The sequence below is a fragment of the Symsagittifera roscoffensis genome, chromosome 6 (genome assembly GCF_963678635.1).
Source record: "Symsagittifera roscoffensis chromosome 6, txSymRosc1.1, whole genome shotgun sequence".
NCBI classification, from domain to species: Eukaryota; Metazoa; Xenacoelomorpha; order Acoela; family Convolutidae; genus Symsagittifera; species Symsagittifera roscoffensis.
Window position 1 is genome coordinate 2,452,983 of NC_087067.1, and position 22,157 is coordinate 2,475,139.

Sequence of the window (22,157 nt, forward strand, 5' to 3'; positions counted from 1 at the left end):
TTTGACCGACTCAAAAAAAAATCATTTTTTTTTTCCAAAAAACCGCTTTCTCCCCTAGAAAAATTTTTGCGCACACCATTATTAGAGTAAGACTTAGAAGAAAAAACCAATAACTATTTATCAACTTCGTCATTTGAGCTGAATTTATCAAAATCTAAAAAACTTTTTCTGTGTAGAAAAAAAAATGCTGCAATTTTTTGCTTTGCAGGCCAACATAGGTTGCATTTGATTTTGGTGAAATAGTGATAAACGAAAACAAAGGTGAAATATGTGATAACGAAAACGCAAAAAAAACTTGAACCTGTTATTAAGTTCATAAAAAGCTCATGAAGCGCCTCCTCCGAATCAGTTAGCGCCTCCCACGAGTAAAAAAATAAAACAGTCGCTAATTTGAAAAAATCTTTTTTTAAAATACCAATTTTACTTTTCTTTTGTTTAAATTTAAGCTGCTTGACTACCAAAACTTTCTGCCTGACTTGAATGACAAAACATTTTTTTTGAAAATTTTATGATATAGTTCAATTTTGGTATAATTTTTTTTTCAAGTTAGATAGCCATGGTTCTTCTTGAACAGCTCAAATAGTCTTGATATACCATTTTAAAACTCAGAGCAGAAACAAAACTTTTGTAAGGTGTCGCTTTACTTTTAATTCTTTTATAAGTCATCTTAAGAATCTTGTACTAATTCACTTCCTGGCTGATTTTTTTTCCATCGGTAAATTCATGTATTCTGTCGAATAGATACATATTTGAAAGAAAATTTTAATTGCTAGATTGGTTGATTGGTCTTTTAATTCAATCTGATTTGAGTTATTTTTACTCACCTTTTTCAGAATCGAAGCTACATTTTGTTTCTTGCTTGCAAGTTTTATTACTTTTTTTATTTCTCGCACATTTTGATGGATTTATTTTCCTGTTTGGTTTGTTTTGTTTATTTACTTATTTACGTATTTTTTTAAGTTATTACCACATGGCTTGTCAAGCTAAATTTACAACTGATGATTTTCTTTATTCTCATCGTTCCCTTAATTATTCATGAAGTTTCCCCTTTGTTAAAACCTTGTTTCCTTTTTTCATAATTGCTAACTTTTTTCATTTTCAGAGGTTAAAATTATACTCTTTGATTTTCCTTCAGCAGGTAGATTTTTTCCATTATTGATAAATTGTTAGTAGGCACAATAGATAAAAGTACACGATTGGCATGATTTTTACTGATTGATTATTGGAGTAAACTTCTTTCATACCTAAAATTTGAGCGAAAACGAAAACTGAAAAACACAAAAAATAAAATAGCATATAGTCTTGTGTATGTTGGTACGTTCGGTTGTAAAATTTTTTCAAACTAATTGTACTTTTCGTAATAATCACAAAACTCATTATATTTTCTTTAGGAAAAAATGTTATTTGGTTTGCAAAATGTATAACTTCTTTCATTGTTAGGATAAAATACCCGTAATTTCGTTATCTTTTCAAAACCTTATCAATATTTTATGAAGGCTCTCTTAAACTTCTCAGAATGTTATCAGACTTCATTATGTGCGCATTCATTAAAAATTTATTATCTTTGCTGCTATGGAAAAACGAGCCAATCAATCTGTTGACATTTGACTAACAAATTGATTCAAAAGTGAACAAAATGAGACGCCAGTCGAGCCAACTTCAAAATTTGAGCAAAATCGATAAATCGACTTCCAAGACTTCAAACAAGACTGAAAAAACGCCGACAAAAACTGCATCTATAAACACGTCTACTTTGTCAGATTCGAATGGCCGAATCAAATCCACCTGGTCGTTTCGCCGAAAGAATCTTCGAAGCAACAATTTGGCCAACTTCACCACTATGAGTCCAGAACCGGCAGCAGTGAGTCCAAAAGTGTCCGTTCATTTTTACAGTTTTGCGGAAAACTCGAGCGAGGCAAAAGTTGTGCCTGCATCAACGGTGGACGAATTTCCGTCGCCGCGTAGTATTGATTCTACCAACTCGTCCAATCGGCCGAGACAAGAGTGGGCTAACAGCACATCCTCGAGATATAAACGCCAGAATCTCGTGAGTGGTGCACGTCACAGTTCTCAATGGTCCACTGATACTTCCGAAGGACCAGTTAGCCGAAATATTTCGACCGAAGAGCAAGGATGGTGTGTGGAAAGTCCTTTGCTTTCGACTAGTGGATACGAAAACGATAGTTTTGAACAAGAAGCTTCGAGCGAACCGATTAGCCGTCTTCAGAAATTACGAGGACTGTTTTACTCGTCTCGCGCGTCAGCGATGTCGGCTCTCAACTCAATGCGCAAGTAGTATCAGTTTCAGATGATTATCATTTCCATTAAGTCCTTCAAAACTTCATATCAAAAAATAAATAACAAATTAGTTGCAGTTTGTCTCTGCTCTGCAAGAAGCGAAAATAGCATGTTTCAAATGCAGCAGTTATTTTGTTAGTTCATTACTGATTTAAATTAATCGCAAAAACAAACAAAATTTGCATTTTTCAATGCGTTTTTCTCAAATTGGATTAAGACAAAAAAATGAAAAATTTAGACAAAAAACAAACGGAACGAAAGTCACTTAGATTGTTACCAGAAATTTTATTGTGTGCAATTTATTGTGCGGATTTCGAAAACAAAATTGTACTCCTAAAGGGTAATTTTTGGTTTTTATAAGTTAATCAGTAATTATTCTGAACTGCCAAAGTATTTGATGAGAAAATATTTTAAAAAACGACATCTTACATAGACCAACAAATTTCGAGAAGGGATGTTCAAAAATCTTTTTAACAGAATAAATTTTTATCGTGCTTCATAGCCAAAAAAAGGCATTTTTTGTTATAAATGACTCAAAATCTTCATTTAAAGCAAATTTCAAACGTTTTGCCCAATATTATGCAAATTTAACCCTTCTAAGACTTTGCTGGGCTGTGTTCAAGGCTTATCATTTAGTCTGGTAGTTTTAAAATATTTTTGATTAATTATAAAAATACCAAATCGACGCATTTCGCAAAACAAATAGCACCATGATATTCTGGTATAAATCTAAACAACTTTTCTTCCGTTCACCGTTCATATTTTGTCTAATCTTAACCTATTTTGAGAAACAGGCATTCAAATTTCTAATGTGATTCATTTTTCTGGATAATTTAGACCAACACTGTACTGTACAGTGATAACTTAAATTTTAAGAAAAAAGCCTAAGAATGAAATTCAAAACACGTTTGTTTTTCAATTTGGGTTTGTTTAAGGTGAAAATTGATAAGGACAAATTTGCTTTAAATTTTATCTTGAGCAACGTGGTGCATTTTTTGTCTCTCAGTTTAACACAAAAACGAAATATTTTTAGTTGGTTTAGCTAAACAAATGTAACACCGAAACCACCGGGTCAATTACTGGCAAACTATATCAACGTTAGACTTTTATTTAGCAAAGAAACAAGTCTAAGAAGGGTATAATCTCACAAAAGCATTAAGAAAATTATTTTATTTTTGCGCAAATCTTTTGGAAGTTGTACCCTTCTTAAACTTTGTTGAACTACATAAAAAGCTCATTTTGTTATAGTTTTGTCAGTAATTGATTCGTCAGTTTCGGCGAAAGGTTTCATTGAAGCCCGAGTTTTGAGAGGAAAAATGAACCATATTAATTGTGCTCAAAATCTAACCACTTTTTTTCATCAGTTTTAACCCAATTTGAAAAAAAAACAATTGAAGCCTTGGCTGGGGGTGAATTCAAAAAGAAAAAAGTATAATCCTTTTTTAATTTGGACGTTTTGATTGCTAAATGTTTCATTTGTTCCTTTTAAACTAAAGTAAGGAATTTTTATTCATGTTATTTTTCCCGATGAAATTCATGCTTTTGGAAAATCAATTGTTGAACTATCTGAGCCGCATATGAGAATTTGCTGTTTCGCTCTCATAACTAAAACGCTTTTCGAATCAGTGTGAGTCTCTTAATTTTTGACTACACTCTAAAATTTTTAAAAACTTTTTTGGTTACAGAATGATAAAATTCAGGAAAAAAAAACATTCTCTATCCCTCCCATCACACGCATTGTCAAGTAAAAAAGGAGATAATTTTAATTTCAGCACGGATTATTTGAACGAATTAGTTTGCTTGTTTTTTATTTTAGAATGGCTTTGAGCCGGGTTTATTTGCTTATGAAAAACGCTTGTTTATTGTTTCAAATTAGCAAAACTGGCATTATTTTTTATTTGAGAAAAGGGTAGGTTAAAATTTTTATTCTTTTGAGCTCACAGCAAAAATAGTTTCAAGCTGTTTTGAAAAATTGAGACAGCTTTTGTGAAAACTAATGAGAAAGCCGATTTTACCTGGAGAAGAAAACTCGCCCCGCACAAGCATATAGTCATATTTTTGAAAGTCAAATAAATCAAATTCTTGTGAAAAGAACACAGATTGCGGGCATGTATAAAATGTGGTTTTTTTTTGCATTTTGTATTTTAGACTTTTCAAATTAAGGATAATTATCAAAAATTTTGGTTGATGATGTGGTATTTTCAACACACATTTTCAACTTTTTTTTGCTATTTGTTCGGTGTTTCGAAAATTGAAGCCTAAAAAAATTGTCAGATGGCGTTAAATCACGTATCATTCTAAAACATTTCTAGCCGTGAAATGATTGATTTTAAATTTTTGTATAATTTTTTCAAGATATTGCTGCCAACCGTTCAAGATATTGCTGACAGGAGTTCGGTAATTTTAATCAAAATTAGAAGCTCGATGATGTTTCGTAAACTAAAAAGGTTTTAAAGTTTTTATTTTGGACTAAGTAAGACGCGCTCTGTCAAAAAAAGTGTTCAGAGTTTTATTTATCTGAATAAAAAACCTGCCTTATTTCAATTGATACAAGTTATGTTGGTCCAATTAAAACGTAACTAGATAAAAGATTGACCATCAGGTGGTTAAAATAGCTTGTCGATGAGGTGACTAAGGCTGCTAAACTTTTTAGAACTTTAGAATTTAAGAAGTAAAACCACAAACCTGACCTCCTCACACACCACTATTACTCACGATGGAATATTTCATTAGTAGATAGATATTATCTAGCCTAATTGTAGTTTCGAATGATTTTTGTGGCAATTGTTGTGCAATACTAATTCAAACTAGACAAAACTGACAATTTTCAAACCTTCGCAAAAATAAAAACCGACATGAAACATAATTCAAACCGACATTAAAATCATCGCTGGAATGTATTGTGGAATGCATCAGTGTATCAGTGGAATGTTTAGGAGCGCAGGATATCATTTTTACGTGGTGTAAAAATTCAGTTTAAAACATTTGTAGAAATTTCTAGCGGCAAGAGAAAATTTTTTTTAGCATTACTATCAAAATCCTGCCGTGTTCAGAATTTAAAAAAACCTTAATTATTGTAATCCTAATTTGATTTGAAAGTTACCAGATCACACCATTTTGCTTTATTGAACTAAGCATGAAGAGAAAAAGGTACTTTCAATCATCATTCGATGATTATTTCAGAGTTGAAATAAGAACAGTTGGAACCTTGTTTGAAAAATTCTACCCTCTTTTGTTTTATCTAACCTTTTTGTTCCAACCTTCTTTTCAGTCTTGTTTTGAGAAAAAAATCAAGTACAATTTTTTCAAAAAATTAAGATTTTGTTCAAAATTTTATGAGGTGTTCAAACGTTATTTCCAGTTTAACTATTGTTTTGGACTATGTGCAGTTTTTTCAAATAACTCAAAGATTTGAAAAACATCAAGTTCACTACGATTTGGGCTCTCTCGTTGTCAAAATGCCTTCCCTTTTTTTGAGATATAAAAATGATACTGTTGCGGTTTTACAACAAATTAAGATAAATTTTTTTTCTTGTGAAAATATTATCAGAAAAAAGGACGCGAAAAAAAACTTGAGCAAACGCAGGGGGAAGTTACACCAATTTAAGCTCCGCTGAGAAGACTAAGTACTACGTATTATTTAAAACTAAGCGCAGAAGTTATTCCCATATGTCAAAATCGCTGCTGAGACTGTTCTACTAAGTGTTATCTTACTGTTCAAATGCAAGCGCAGAAAGTTTTTCAACCTGTTAAAGCGCCGCTGATATTATTGTTCCAACTTTTGAATAAAGTGCGGAAAATTTATGCTTTTTTTGGTTATTTTTTATTCGTTCAATTTTCGACTTGTTAACCAAACGTTTTAGACGAAAATTTTTTATAGCATCTGAAAGATATCGTTGTCTTGAGCTCAAATTTAAAAAGATATTTCACCTGTGATATGCGTAAGGAGCGAATTAATGCGTGCAAAAATTGAATTGATGCCAAAATTTTAATCCAATTCTATTAACGCATGCAATAGGTGACGCTAAACACACCCTAAGAATTAACATAGCGTGTGGGCGATAACAAGAAAAAATGGAAAAAAAAACTTCTTTTATTTTCTCAATCATTTTGTCAATTATTCAACCAAAAAAAAATTTAAGTGAGCCTTTAGTGCAGTTGGAACATTCAGGCCTTCGCCCTGATACACGAGCAGTCTTGTTCTACTAAGTACACTTTTTGCTCCAGTTTGAAACCGATGCATGAATTTCAACTGCCGAGGAAACTAACGGACTATTTGCGCGAGCAGACAATTTTCTCATGCCTTTCTTACCTTCAACATGCTGTTTTGAAAAAAAATTTCTCGGGCAGGGTACTTTTTCAGACAAACTTCAAATTTTAACAAGTATTTTTTCTTGGTTTACTTTCAAAGAAAAAGATGGAATTTTTGTGCTCGGTTGCTTTTCTTCTCTAGACAGATTCTGATTTTTAATTAGTAATATTTGACGGAATTTTATTTCTTTTCTGAAAGCTTTTGATTTTCTGAGCTTGAGCATAAAAAGTTGTTAAAGTTATTTTACGTTTAATCATTTTTGCGAGGTTATAAAGGTCTGAAATTTGCCAATTTGGCCGATTTGTTGTGCTATCAACGCATGAGGGCTCATCAATCTGTATCAAATTCTTTTAAATTGAACAGAGGCGTGCTGTTTTTTGTCCTGGCCTTCGAAGAAATAGAGGAATGTTTATGCTTGTGATGTTATTTTTTTCGGACAAAGTAACTTGATATCGATGGTGAAAATCTAAAATTAACAAGCGGCTGTACTTCAACTAGTGGTGGAGCTGCTCTAGTCTGCTTGTTGTTCCGACTTTCGATACGAAAGTAACGGAATATTTGTGCTCGGGGTGGGTTTTTTTTTCTTCAGACAAATTTCGACTTTTTAACTAGCTATTCTGACGGAATTTTTAATATCATTCAAAAGTTATTGTTGTTCTGAGCTTAAATTTGAAAAGATATTTCACCTGTGATCATATTTCGTAAAGTTATGGGGGTTTAAAGATTGCCATTTTGACCAATTTGGGACAATTAACGCGCTATTAACGCGTAAGCGGAGATTTAATCCGTCTTAGAAATCGTTCCAAATTGGTTGAAAGAAGCTTATTTGCCATAATTAATTTGTTACAATGAGCGAAATCTATTCTTTTGTACTTTATATGGCGTGTGGGGGGATGATTTCACAAAAAATTTAGATTTTTTTTTTCATTTTATTTTATTACATTTAATTTTTTTGTGTTACTACTGCTCCATAAACCTCAAAAGGCAGTCGGAACATTCAGGGTTTTGCCCTGATACGAGCAGTTTTGTTTAATACTTAATTTTTTAACACGCAAATAATTACGGGTGGTTTGTCCCATAATCATAACTGTTCCGAACTGAACTGAGGCACACTAAATTGCCATAGTAATTCCTGTTTGAGGTATTGGCAGTCCTAAACTTATTGCTTATCTCAGTACCTTTTAAGGGGAAGAGGAAACGGATCTTGTTAACTATCCTCTCTCCCCCTCCCCCCCCCCCCCTATGGTACCTTGTAACGAATATTTCCCCTCCCCCTATAAAGAAAGAATTGAACAGTTAAGCATATCCGAATTTTCAGAATTTTCTACCATATCCGAATTTTCTACCGAGTTTTCTATTGCAATGGGGGAAGGAAAATATTTAGCAAGATCCCTGGAAACGTTCAGGGCTTTACCTTTTGGTATACGTGCAGTCGTATCTCGAACTTATAGATAACCTGTTTACTAATTATCCCGAAATCTATTTACATCGTGAGACAAAAATACAACATTAATACACGTCCTATAAAAACTATTAAAAAAAAATTGTTATTCTTTTATTTTGTCTTATTTAATCAAAAACACTTTTTGAAAGACGACTAAAATTAGATTACTCACTAAAAAAGGTGAGGCACATGTTTTATCTCAATGGATATTTTTTTGAGGATTTTAGGAATAATTGCTAAGTTGAAAGAAATATTGAAAAAAAAAAATCTTCCTTCAATTGGCTTTGAGATGAGAGGAGGATGAAACGGTTTTTAGTTAGGAATTTTCAGCCAATGAGAATCGAGCATTTTGATTGCAGCGCTAAAATTTTCTATCCTATTTAAATGCTAGAATAAAATAGTTCAATTAGGCCAAGGGGAGGGGAGTTTTAACGGCTGTTAATTTGATGATAGTTGCGACTGAATACGTTTAATTACTCTGAAGTTGTAAAAAATGAAATTGTAAAAAATAACATTTTCACTGCATCGAACGAATTAATGAAGAAAGGAAATAAATTTCTTTTTAACAAATGGCAAATGGCAAAAATATCTGAATCTGAAAGAATCAGTACTATGTCTTCTAATTCAACCCAAGAAGACTTAAAAGAGGCAGCCTTTCAAGCAACTGACGGTGTCCAAGATGATAGCTTTTTTCACTTGTTTCGTTCGTCTAAATCCAAATCGTCCAAGCGCAATTTCTCAGCTGGAGATGCATTGCTCGCTATTTCTCCAGCCAATCAGAAAGGAGACTCAAAGTTGTCGCTGCCCGCCAAGACGAGTGTTTCTAGGCCGACACCTCGAGTGGTAATTCGCGAGGAATCCGAAGACGATCCGGTTAGTATAGACGATTTCGTCAGCTCTCGGATCGAAACGCAGCCGAGTTTCTCAAACCCGACTCGAAGAAATTTGTCTCAAACGAGTGGTTCGAGCACCAACGACAGCTTTGATTCATGCGATGCTTACGGGTTCCGTTACAATACAAGACGACAAACTGTGATGCGAAACCCAAAATGGCAAGGGGGTTTCGGGGCAGATTTAATTGAAGAGGGAAGGGGGGAAGTCGGCGGTGGTAATTGTGAGTTAGGAGAGGCTGGAAGTGAGACTGAGGTGCAAGATTCAGGTGGCATAGATTGTCATTCCGCAACAAAAGGGGAGCGTCGCAGTTCCACCGGAAGGCAAAAAACGGCGGGAAAAGAGAAAAATGTTTCCCAGGAGGATTTTGTAATTAAAAGGGGAAACAAAGGCCCAACAAATTACAATTGGAGAAGGTTCAGAGCTGATAAATCTACCCTGACATCAGGTGTGGCTTCTAGTTATAGCAGGAGATATTCACCAACTTACATATCTAAATTTGGGGCGAACAAATCGGCAGACAAAATGGAAAAAGAAAAAGAAATAATGGGCCAGTTACCCAAACAATCGCATTTACTGGCCTCGTCATCAACTAAAGCTAATAAACATAGACGAGCTAGCGCACATGTTAGTAAATTATCGAATACTTCTACCGATACTGCTTCCAATTTTGCACAGAAAAGCAGAATCAATCGGAGCAATAGTGATGCCATGGGTGAATCAGAAGGTGCCAGGAAAACTTCCGAGGACACCGAAACGAAAGAAGCTGAGCGGAACTCATCGCCGAATAAACGCACGAAATCTTCTGAAAAACGACGAAGTTCAAGACCTCGGTTACGTGAAACGCTTCTTACGTTAAAAGACCTGGACATTTTCAAACGAGGCGCTTTTTCTGTTGATTCGCATAGCAATACGTCGCCGGTTGCTAGCCCCGGAGAGCTAGACGAAGGAGCTGGTTCCAAAAAGGAGTCCAAAAAACCGAGGGGGAATATTTGCAGGTCTCTGACAGCAGACTGTTCTGGACCTGAAACTGCGTCCCCCTCGGTGGGAGTCGGCGGGATTCCGAGGAAGAATGATGTGTTGGGACAGATGACTGACACGTCAACAGATGCGGATATGTCGAGCCGAGAGCGAGAGAAACGAAGAGATCGCCCGCAGATCAAAAGAAGCCAGGCTATCAATGGGTAAGAATTTTCAACTATCGATTGTTGATTAAAAAGAGAAAAATGGGTCAAAGTTTGACTTCAAAATATTATTAAATGAGCCAAAAATTATAATTTACAATGAAAAAGTGAAAAAGTATAGATTTATTCAGATGCTTGTTTTGCTTTCAAATGTCTTTTAGTGGTTGCTCCGTATCAAAAAATTATTTATTTGATTTTGGCAAATTTAGCTGGAATGAAAAAAAAAACAATCGTGCCAGTTAAGCGTATACATGTATTCTGCTAAAAACAGCGCAACGCACTATATTTTGTTTCTTTTTTTTTTAGAATGTTTAGACGTTTTAATTTTTAGGCGTGTCAGAGTCCGATTTTTTTTTTGAAATTTAGAAAAATATACTGCGGCGATTAAATTGCCGATTTGTTGTGTTTTTTGATGTTTTCAATCAAGTTTTGATTAAAAATTGTATGCAGGAAATCAAGATTAAATTATCTTATCTTCTTTTGAAAGCTACGGCGTTCCTGAAGTTTTGTTTTTAAAATAGTTTAAGTCTCAAATCAGACTCTTAATGAATAGAAAAGTTACAATTTACGGCGAACTTGTCTCGCTGAATGGGAGTAATCTCAAATTTGTCGTAGATTAAATTTGTCGGAGATAAGGAAAAGAATTTCCAACTACTTTCAAAATGCACAAATTTGAACAAAGAAAAAACAAGAAACGCGCAGCATTTCTTTTTTATATAAACTTAATATTTTGTACGCATGTTTTGAAGAAAAAAAACATTAACGTTACCTTTTTCGTTTTTCTAAAAATGAATAGTTCTTTCAATGCGAAAATTGAAACAAACATTTAAAATCGTATTTTGAAATCGTCAAGTTTCAGATTTGCAGTTTTGAACTGCAACGACATAAACTTCAAGTATATATGTTTCGCATAGAGCAAAAATTTTCAAAATCAATTTTTCACAAGCAACCCTAAATTATTAGAAACGTTTCATTATGCGCACTTTTTGAGCTTTTTTAGGGGGAGAGGTGACGGGATAAATAGATCAAGTGTTGACAAAAAAAAACAAATTGAAGTTAGATGGATGAAATGAATAACTCTTAAATCAAAAGAGGTCAGTTCTATGCTGCATATTTTTAGTGTTGTAAGCAATTGCTGAAAAACCGAAAATATTGATCAATAATTAAGTTTCAGTTTGTCTAAAAATTATATCGAAAAGTTCTTGTTTTTGGAATTTCTGTTTTTGGAACACACTTTTTTCTCTCTTCTTTCGGAGTTTCTGTCAAAACTTATTGGGCTTTCAAATTATACCACTGTCGACCCCTATGGAAGTATTAAAATTACTCAAAATAAGGAGGAAAAAGACATAGTTTCCTCCCTTCAGTTCGGGAAGCGGTCGGAACAATGAATAAACCTTTTCCTTTTATGTAATTGCACGGTTTTCTTGAAATTATCTCTCTGTGGTTGTAGCAAAGGAGTTTTTTCGTATTTGTCTGAAAAGTGAAATTATCATTTCATGAAGGTTTTTTGTGTGCAAAGATCCAAAACTGAAGTTTTTCTTCCATGGTTGAAAAAGTTTTGTTAAAAGATTTTAGCAGATCTTTCAAACGCTTTAATTTATTACGAAACATCAAATTTTTTTCATGTGTGTTTTTCACTTTGATTTGCTGACAAAAACGATTGCTAAATAATCGATCTTAATTTTCAAATTAATCGCGGTAAATTCAACAAGATTTTAGTATGGTTTAATTAGCAATTTTAGCCACTTCGACTAGATCAGTAAATTGATGTATCAGTAAACTGAAAACGGGCAGACCACATCACTAAACCGAAAACTCATAACTCAATTACGTAATCACAGTAGCTAAAACCTGCGATTGCTACAAATAGAAAAAAAAATTACGCAAAACAAAAACTGAATGAAAAAATGGAATAAAATAACTCTTTCCATGCTGTACGCACTCCAAATATTCCACCGCTTTCAAAATCAATTTTTGTTCCGAAATTTGTAACGAAATTGAGGGAATATTTTTGCTCGGGTGTTTTTTTCCTTCAGACAAATTTCGACTTTTAATCAACCATTTTTGACGAAATTTTTTTTTCATTCAAAAAGTTTTGTTGTCTTGAGCTTACATTTGAAAAAAATATATTTCACCTGTGATCAATTTTTGTAAAGTTATGTAAAACTAAAGATTGATTTTTGGCCAATTTGCGACAATTAACGCCCGATATATTTCGCGCTATTGAAAATTGTTCCAAATTGGTTGAAGGAAGCTTAATTGCCATAATTGGGTTGTTATTGGAGCGAAATATATCACTTTGTAATTTATATGGCGTGGGGGGATTTTCACAAACATTTAAGTTAAAAAAAATTCGTTTATTTTATTACGTTTAACTTTTTCATGTTAATGGTGCTCCATAGACCCTAAAAGGCAGTCAAAACACTCAGGGCTCTGCTCTTATACGAGCAGTCTTGTTATTTTTTGCGTTTTTGAATGCAATCTTTTATTTTTTCTCAGCCACTTGCCTTTAGGCAGTCAATTTAAGTATCGACAATTCAGGTGATAACCGGTGTCGAAAGAGATCAATCAGGCCATAGCAGTGACATTAGTCGATCAGCTTAGAAATATCTACATATTTTAAAGGAAAAATTTGGTTTTTTAAACTACAAATGATTTCCAACAAAAACTCGAATTGTGAGATGTCTCGTCTACTTTTGGTTCATCTGAGCACAAAACTGACCACATAAAAAAGTCATCAGCAATTTTGTTTGACTCCCAAAACCGAGAGCGGACGTTGTTCGACCCACGAAGTTGAGGGCACATATCATTTGACCATACTGCTGATACAAAACTCGACCATTTCAAACCAGGTATCAAAAACTAGGAGCAATGAAAACTGCAATTTTTATCAACTTCGTTCAGTCAGTTTTTCACAAATCAAAAACAATACTACTTGTATCAGGACAAAGCCTTGAATAATTGACTACACTTTCATTTGGTTCGGATACTTATGGCCAGAAAACAGTTTTCAACTCCCATCAGTCGATTTGATGTTGTTTGTGTGAGTTTTGTAAGTAATTAGTGGGATCAATTAGTAAAAAAGGGAAATCGGTCATTTTCAAACCTGAAATTTACTGAAGATTTGGAAACCTTTTTTAAATTTGACTAAAGGAGGGTCCTAAACTGTTGAATCGTGACTTTTTCGACATTTTTATTGGTCGATCAAATTGATTTCTCGATATATCTCGAAAAAATTGTACATGTCTTATGTTGTTTCAAAAAATCGACTGGAGAAAATTATTAGTTGATTACAGTATTGCGCCTAATTGAGTCACGGAGGTAGTCAAATTCAATATCATATTAGATCTTTTTAGTCGTGTTTTACATTACAAAAAATGAACAGACTAATTTAATCAAAATTTACGACTGACCCTGGATTCCCCTTTTAATTCTAAGGAGACTCTTACATAAAGTTTGTCCCGGAACTCATTTATTTTTAGGGTTTTCTGGGTAAAAATTCGTTCTTCCTTTTTTCTTTTTCATTGTCCCCTTTTATGTCTATAAATTATGTTTTGTAACCGTATCTGAAAGGGATGTTATTTTATTAGAGTTATCGTCGGAGCCGTCAAATTTAAATTACTCTCTAATGAAATTTTATCTGCTATTGTTCCTGAAATACCTATTTGGGAAACAAAAAAAAATGGGATAATTGTGCGAAGATTTATTGAGCAAAAAATAGTTGACTAAAAAGCTAACAAGTCGCAGTGAATTTGATTTTTCTTGCTTTACCACCGAAAGTTCGTGCTTACACTTTTTTAAATAAACTTTTCATGTATTACATCTCAATCTCCACGTAAAGTTTCTCAAAGTTCATTATTATCTACGTTATGATGGCTTTATTAAACATTTTCCTGCAATCTTGTTAATTGATATATATTTCAGTTGTTTGATAAGCAGCCATGATTACAGAGATAACACTGCTGTTAGCTACCGTTTTCTGTTTTAATTTTTATATTTAATTTCAATGCGGTCTTTTGGCTTTTTTGAACTGTAATTAATGATAAAATTTCAAAGGGTTTTTCGGTATGATGACTTATTTTACTTTTTTGCTTCGAGTTGTAAATTTTTCTTTCAATTTTTGCCAATTAAAATGATAAAAATTGTTCTAATGACGTGAGTAGTTCTGTAACGGTTGTTTTTTTGTCATTTGTTATTCAGTTGACTATCATGAATAAATTGTGCTATTGAGATGATTTTTACCCACAAGATTAATAAATAACTACATAGAGTTTGGTTTTTTTCTAAGCTGGTATTGTAGCCTAACCCTGAAACAACGAGCATCAATAACAATGGTTTCGAACCATCGACGTTTAGGCGGAAACTTTGCTAATTGATCGCGGCTCCCCAAAAACAGAAAATTTTTAAAAGAAAAACAACATCCATAAAAAAGATCCTGATTTTATGACCACTACTTTGCGACAAAAGTCCAGAAATTGCGACCAAGAAAAATCTACAAGGATTATGGGGATAGAACCGGAACTTCAAAGATCTTTTGAATTTTTTCATAAAACAAGTTTGAAAAAATGCGTCCAAAGTCTGCTCACTTTTTGTGCTCTGGCGGACGCGAACTTTAAATTTGAAAATTACTGTAATTTGATAAAAACTAAGTACTGGTTGGAAAACATGAATGTCATAAATGTTGTCAAATCCATGGAGGGGGGGGGGGTAGCAGACACGACTTATAAAACATAACTCGGCACTGTTTAATATTTTTTTAGACTTTGTTCGGAACTCTGCGGTGTCTAAGAATATTTGTTTCCATGAATGACATTCAATGGGTGGATTTTGAAATTCTGAACACAAACACGGCCGCAATCCGTTTTTTTTCGCAAAAATGAATGGTATGTTTAACAATTTGTTGCTTTTGTTATTACATGAAATAGTTATGGTTTATGGACTCGTCATCGGAAGTCAAAAGCATAAGCTGATGATTTTGGCTCGGACAATTATAAGTAACCGTCAAGAGTAGTTAGTAGGCATTGGTGTTCGTCACGCTCAACTAAGTTAGTGAAAAAGCCTTATTGTGGCAACACTTTTTGCGTCACGGACAGTTTTAACGGAAGTTATGGCTCAAACGTCATTCGAACAATAAAAACAACACAAGACTGCTCGTATCAGGGCGAAGCCCTGAATGTTCCGACTGCCTTTTAAGGTTTATGGATTAGCAGTAATAACATTAAAAAAATAAATGAATTAAAATAAAAAGAAATTTTTTTTCCAAAATTTGAAATTTTTTATGAAAATCATCCCCCCCACACGCCATATAAAGTACAAAAAGATAGAATTCGTTCCTTGTAACAAATCAATTATGGCAAATAAGCTTCGTTCAACCAATTCGGAACGATTTATAAGACAGATTAAATCTCCGCTTACGCGTTAATAGCGTGAATTATATCGCGCGTTAATTGTCCCAAATTGGTCAAAATGGCCAAAATGGCAATCTTTAAACCCTCATAACCTTATGAAAAATGATCACAGGTGAAATATCTTTTCAAATTTGAGCTCAAGATAACAATCCCTTTTGAATGATATAAAAAAATTCCGTCAAAAATGGCTAGTTAAAAAGTCGAAATTTGTCTGAAGAAAAAAAACCCACCCCGAGCACAAATATTCCGTTACTTTCGTATCGAAAGTCGGAACAATAAGCAACAATCAATCAATATAACGCTGTTCTGATTTCTTTTTGCGCCAGAGGCTTTCAAATTTTTTCGGACGAGGTTTATGGACTCGTCATCGGAAGTCAAAAGCATAAGCTGATGATTTTGGCTCGGACAATTATAAGTAACCGTCAAGAGTAGTTAGTAGGCATCGGTGTTCGTCACGCTCAACTAAGTGAGTAAAAAAGCCTTATTGTGGCAACACTTTTTGCGTCACGGACAATTTTAACGGAAGTTATGGCTCAAATGTCATTCGAACAATAAAAACAACACAAGACTGCTCGTATCAGGGCGAAGCCCTGAATGTTCCGACTGCCTTTTAAGGTTTATGGATTAGCAGTACAAACATTTAAAAAATTAAATCATCCCGCAAAAATCATCCCCGCACACGCCATATAAAGTACCAAAAGATAGAATTCGTTCCTCGTAACAAACCAATTATGGCAAATAAGATTCGTTCAACCAATTCGGAACGATTTATAAGACGGATTAAATCTCCGCTTACGCGTTAATAGCGCGAAATATATCGGGCGTTAATTGTCCCAAATTGGCCAAATAGCAATCTTTAAACCCCCATAACTTTACGAAAAATGATCACAGGTGAAATATCTTTTCAAATTTAAGCTCAGGACAACAATACTTTTCGAATGATATAAAAAAATTCCGTCAAAAATGGTTGATTAAAAGTCAAAACTTGTCTGAAGGAAAAAAAAACCACCCCGAGCAAAAATATTCCCCCAGTTTTGTTAGAAATTGCGGAAGAAAAATTGATTTTGCAAGGAGTGGAACATTTAGAGTGCGTACAGCATGGGAAGAATTGTTTTATTCCATTTTTTATTCAATTTTTGTTTTGCGGAAAAATTGTTTTCATTTTGTAGCAATCTCAGGTTTTAGCTACTGTGATTACGTAAGTGAAATATGAGTTTTCGGTTTATGATACATCAATTTACTGATCTGGTCGAAGTGGCTAAAATTGCTAATTAAACCATACTGAAACCTTGTTGATTTTACCGCAATTAATTTGAAAATTAAGATAGATTATTTAGCAAAAATAATGTCTTTTAACTTTTAACTTTCCGAAACACATATATACATATTGCCGAATCTAGAAATTTCATTGGCTGGCTTTGACCATTTTTTTCCCGCAAAATTATAAGTCCCAGATCTCTTAAATTTCTTTTAAAAATTATTTAGCATTATAACTCATAAGCTGCAATAGATTTTTTGACTTAGAAAATTTCAGCCAAAATCTGAAAAAGTATCCTTCGGGTAGCCATGATGTCCATTTTTTAAAGGAAGATGTTTGCCAGCCCAAAATTTATCTTGTAAAAGAACACAGACTCGGTATGATGATGAGGAGCACGTGTTTCGAAATCAAAATCACTATTTTAATTCAACTTGGCACAGTATTGTAACTGTTTGTTTAGATTGAGCCCTCCCATTAGCTATAACTTCCTCGTTTATTTTAATTTGTCGTTTCATTGATCATGACTCTTCTAAACGTTCTTTGATTAAAACAGGATGTTAAGAGCGGACGAATTTCTATAAAAAGAATAAAAAGAAGCAACTTAATGAGAAAATAATGCAAAATGACGCAAATATACCATAAATGACAGAGTACGCCTACCAATAAATCAAAGAAAGTTTTGCGTAAATTTTTGAGTTCAATAGCCAACTGCGATGCAAATTCTTCCTTTTAAATTATTCCTTCTTCAAAGAATGATGAAAGCTGTCGTCAGAGATTTATCGATTGATACGGAAGTAATCTACGTCAAGAAACTTTCTGACTGAAAATAGGTGAATAAGATAGGTGGATCGAATGAGATGAAACGTAGGGGCTGCTCAGAAAACCAGGATGACAAAAAAAGCCACTTAAGAAAATTCAGTACTCGAAAACTTGATGAGTTGATGTTAATTTAACTTGAATTTAACAAGTTTTTGTTCCGACTTTCGATACGAAAGTAACGGAATATTTGTGCTCGGGGTGGGTTTTTTTTCTTCAGACAAATTTCGACTTTTTAACTAGCCATTTTTGACCGAACTTTTTCATATCATTCGAAAGGTATTGTTGTCCTGAGCTCAAATTTGAAAAGATATTTCACCTGTGATAATTTTTCGTGAAGTTATGGGGGTTTAAAGATTGCCATTTTGGCCAATTTTGGACAATTAACGCGTGATATGTATCGCGCTATTAACGCGTAAACGGAGATTTAATCCGTCTTAGAAATCGTTCCAAATTGGTTAAAAGAAGTTTATTTGACATAATTGGTTTGTTACAAAGAGCGAAATTTATCCTTTTGTACTTTAAATGGCGTGTGGGGGGATGATTTTCATAAAAAATTTCAAATTTTTGAAAAAAAAAATTTCATTTTTTTTTTTTAAGTTTAATTTTTTTTGTGATTACTGCTTATGAAACCTCAAACGGCAGTCGGAACATTCAGGGCTTCGCCCTGATACGAGCAGTCTTGTTTATCCTGAGTCTTTTTTGTTTGAAGCTCTAGAGTTAGTTTACAGTCGCTCACTCGGCGTTAATTTTTTAAAACAAGAGTCTAAAAACTCACTACAAACACAAGTGCTAAATTAATTCATATATCGTATTTTTTACAGATTGAAAAGTTTAAATAATTGACCTTGGAAAAGATTTTATCACCTGGCAATGTTGAATAAATTTGAAATTTGACAACAAAACGAACTTGAAATTATAGTTTCGAATCATAATATTATAACTAAATCCGCTTAAAAACCCAAGGATTTCGTTGGGTTGATCTAACCTGATTATAATGAGTTAAAATTAGGAGAACTTTTGGTATTTAAAGTTTTGGGGTCTGGCTACTCTGCGAACAATTTTTCCAACAACCATTCGACTTTATTTTTTCGTCCTTCAATTTCTTGATAAGTTTTGGAAAAGAAAGGTGCTTGTTGGTTTTCAGTTTCTCAAACTGTTCACAGCGCTGTTAGTGCGAGGAACGTTGTTTTCTCATTTTGATGGTAATTCCATAGCTCTATGTCAAATTTGAGCATCTCTCGTCCCAGTCTGCTATTATATGTGTCACCGAAATAGTAAAATATCGATTCATTTTTTTAGCTAAAACAGCTTGAATAAATTTTAACGCAGCGAAAACATATTTTACGAGCAGAAAAGCTGCTCAGAGAAGCAATCAAATTACTTTGTAAATTTTAAAGTCATTAGAGTTGGCTTTGTAATTTTGAGTGGCTAATAGCTGAACATGTTGCCAGATTTTTTAAACTCAAATGCGAGAAACAAATTCGAATTTGAGCGCTCTGATGACTAGCCTCTATTGAGTTTTGCTCAACTATTTCAAAAAAATTTTCAACGCAGTTTGGGGACTCCAATTTGAGGATTTTGTGGCGGCAAAACTAAGTTAATTCCTTTTTGTCGGCAAATAGAGCGTAAACAAAAAGTAAAAGCATCCTCCAACCAAAGCGTTTGTTGTATATTGTCGGTAGAATACATTGGGAGCAGTCAAAAGTATTCCAGCCCAGTGCAGAAACAAATATCTGATAGTGCAAGTACCCTATATTCATCCTTGGAGCCATAACTGTGCAAAAAAAATTGCTCTCAGTTGTGATTTTTTTTTTGCAGGACCAGACGCTATTCAAAGCCAATCAGCGAAGTTGGCTCTGCAATTTTTTTTAAAGCGACAAACTTTACTTATAGCTTCTTGATTGGCACATTAGCTTGGTAAATGGGCAAAAGTAATTGATTTGTACTCCAATTTAGTGATGTCAGTTATTTGCAACCGAAACATTTTTAGTATTTCATCTAATGAGTTGACACTTATGTTTTCTAGATAGTTTTTGTTTCTTATTTCCTTGTTCTACTACCTATTATCATCCGACTTAATTAGAACCGAAACTTTAATCCGAGAGAAATTTTCTTATCAGTTTCTGGCTGGCGCAATTCACTTCGACCATTAATAATGTTGTTTGGATCGATCTTGTGAACTGCTATTGGAACTGTGTTTTTGAGACTGCTTTTTGGGCTTCGACATAATTTTCCAGACTGCTCAGTACAGGACTGACTTCTATTGGATTGTTTGTACAGACACGCTATCAAATGATCTGGAAATGTTCCGCCAAAAATTGCTGTCTTGAGCAAAAACTACCCCGAGCACAAAAGTTCTTCAAAATCTGGAACTGAAATTGCATTATTTGCACAAAAAGTTAAAAATTTTTAGACAAATTACTGAATTGAAACAGTTTGTTGGTACCTGATAATAATTTTCATGGCTTTTAATGACAAAGAACTGAGTATTCGGTTATTTTGTCTATTCTTCGCAAAATCAGGTACCAAAATCAGCCGTGTCAACTAAATTGATGGAATTTAGGAAATTAGAATGAAAAAAAAATCTACGATCAAAAAACAATTGAATTTGGACCATAAATTGCGTGAAAGTTTTTCAAGGAATTAAATTAAATTTTGTTAAGTAAACACTGATTGTCTAACCACAAATAAGTTTTTAAGGTCATAGTTGTGTAAATTATTTATTTTAAGCATGTACTAAACTTTTTTCATTTTTTATATATTATAAATTAGCTTACAAAAATATTTTTTATCAGTTCTACGATAATATTCTCTTTTTGTTTTTGTGTAAATTTAACCTTCATAAAAAGTTTTATTGGCCCAGTTCTCAGCGTTTAAACTCACAAAGAATTATCGTTTAAATTCAAGTCTTTTACGGTCGTCGAATTTGCTTGTCCTCTATTTTCTTAGGCTCTTTGACAACTATTTCGATCAATTTTTTTGAGAAAAGATTTCTGAGTTGAGCAAAACCGTTTTTTAAATTGCTGCTTTTTAGACAGTTCGGCGTGAAACAAAATACAGCATGGCGCCAAGCAAATCAATTTCAGCAAACAGAGAAACGATACTTTTGTTTTACCAGTTAATTAGTCTGTTTATAATTAGTTCACGGAGCTCTAACTTTCGCTCATACAGTTACTGCTGAAAAACAGCAAACAAATGAAAACAATCCAAAAAAAAATGTCCATTATTTTTTTGAAATCATGATTCTGGTCTAATTTCTCTGTGCTATCGGCGCAACAAGGAGCCGGGTTCTATTGCTGTTCCGACCACCGAAAGTTGGAAGGAAATTTGTCTTGGAAGGAAAGTTGGAAGGAAATGGGCTTTCTTACAGTGCTTTTTGCTTTTTTTCTCTCTTTCAAAAAAGATCAATTTGGTATTACGTACAAATATCATTTCAGTCGTTATTCGAACACCAAAAAACCCATGACAGTTATATCATTGTCGAGAAAAACAGTTGTGATTTTTCTTTTCAGTCTAATTTCGAGCGAGTAAAGCAAATAAATAACGTTTGTAATATGAAAAACGATTATTTAAACTATGAAAAAAAATTTTGCCACAATTTTTTGAAAATTTTTGTGGCAATTCATGTCAAGCTTTCGTTTGTTTGTAGTTGAATTTTAATAACGGAATAAGTTTTATACAATATCGTGCACAGAAAGCAAGGTTTTTCGAAAAAAAAATTGAAAATTTTGTCAATCTTTTTTTTAGTTGGACCAAATTGATTTTCATGGCTCTCCGAAAATACTATAAGGACCCTATTTTGCAATATAATTCCAATATAAATCATATTATTTCAAACAAATATCATATATAAATTTTGGAATAAAAACAGACTCAAACTGACGTTTTGAGCATTTTGAAAAATATTGGGCCAAAAAAATTGCGTTTTTTTTTGCGAGCAATCCCCCTTTAAATTTTGCAGCCAGAATTGAGGGCCGGGAAAGCGGTCTCTAAAACTTTCTGAGACAAGTTGATGGATGGCCATATGCTTGTATCTGATAAGAGCAACTTTTGTATCTAATGTATTTGAATAAAATAAGTATTCGATCTGCATTTTAGTCCACGCTTACTTGGACTGAAGGGAGGTTCCACAGGAGTCAGTTGTAGCAACTCATCTTCAGTCGACACCCCCTCAAGCTCCACCCAACTCAGACCCCGCTCCCCCTCCCCTTCACAAAAGGCGCAATGTGGGTCTTTAAAAAACGCTTCAACCGAGAACAACAGTGACGGGGGTGGGGGTTGTGGAAACAGTGGTCTGGGGGGAGTCGGGGCGATGGAGAATGTAGTGATGCGCTCTTTCCTCTCAGTGCTCGACGAAGCCAGGTAAAGTAGACTGCCTTGTTGTCCTTTTGTCTCAGATTCTACACCCCAGCACCTAAATAGATCTATTTAACCGACTTCGACTATCACAAAAAAGTTTTTCAACAAGTCTAGTTTGGTTTTGGTATAATATGAAAGCCCTGTTGGTCGACATTCGTATTTCTAAGAAAAATATCTTAGTTTC

At 33.7% G+C, this 22,157-nt stretch overlaps 2 protein-coding genes across 2 annotated transcripts in view; both read left to right on the forward strand.

Annotated features, from left to right (window-relative positions):
* The window catches only part of LOC134848127 (copine-5-like), a 546,303-nt gene that overhangs the window by 70,300 nt on the left and 453,846 nt on the right, over positions 1 to 22,157 (forward strand). The gene's annotated exons all lie outside the window — the stretch shown is intronic.
* LOC134847661 (uncharacterized) overlaps positions 904 to 22,157 on the forward strand; it is a 69,123-nt gene continuing 47,869 nt past the window's right edge. The window contains exons 1-4 of the mRNA XM_063864823.1: positions 904 to 1,138; positions 1,441 to 2,292; positions 8,657 to 10,129; positions 21,713 to 21,976. Of these exons, the coding sequence (XP_063720893.1) occupies positions 1,637 to 2,292; positions 8,657 to 10,129; positions 21,713 to 21,976 (2,393 nt within the window). The 5' untranslated portion in view covers positions 904 to 1,138; positions 1,441 to 1,636. The remainder of the gene's footprint in view (positions 1,139 to 1,440; positions 2,293 to 8,656; positions 10,130 to 21,712; positions 21,977 to 22,157) is intronic.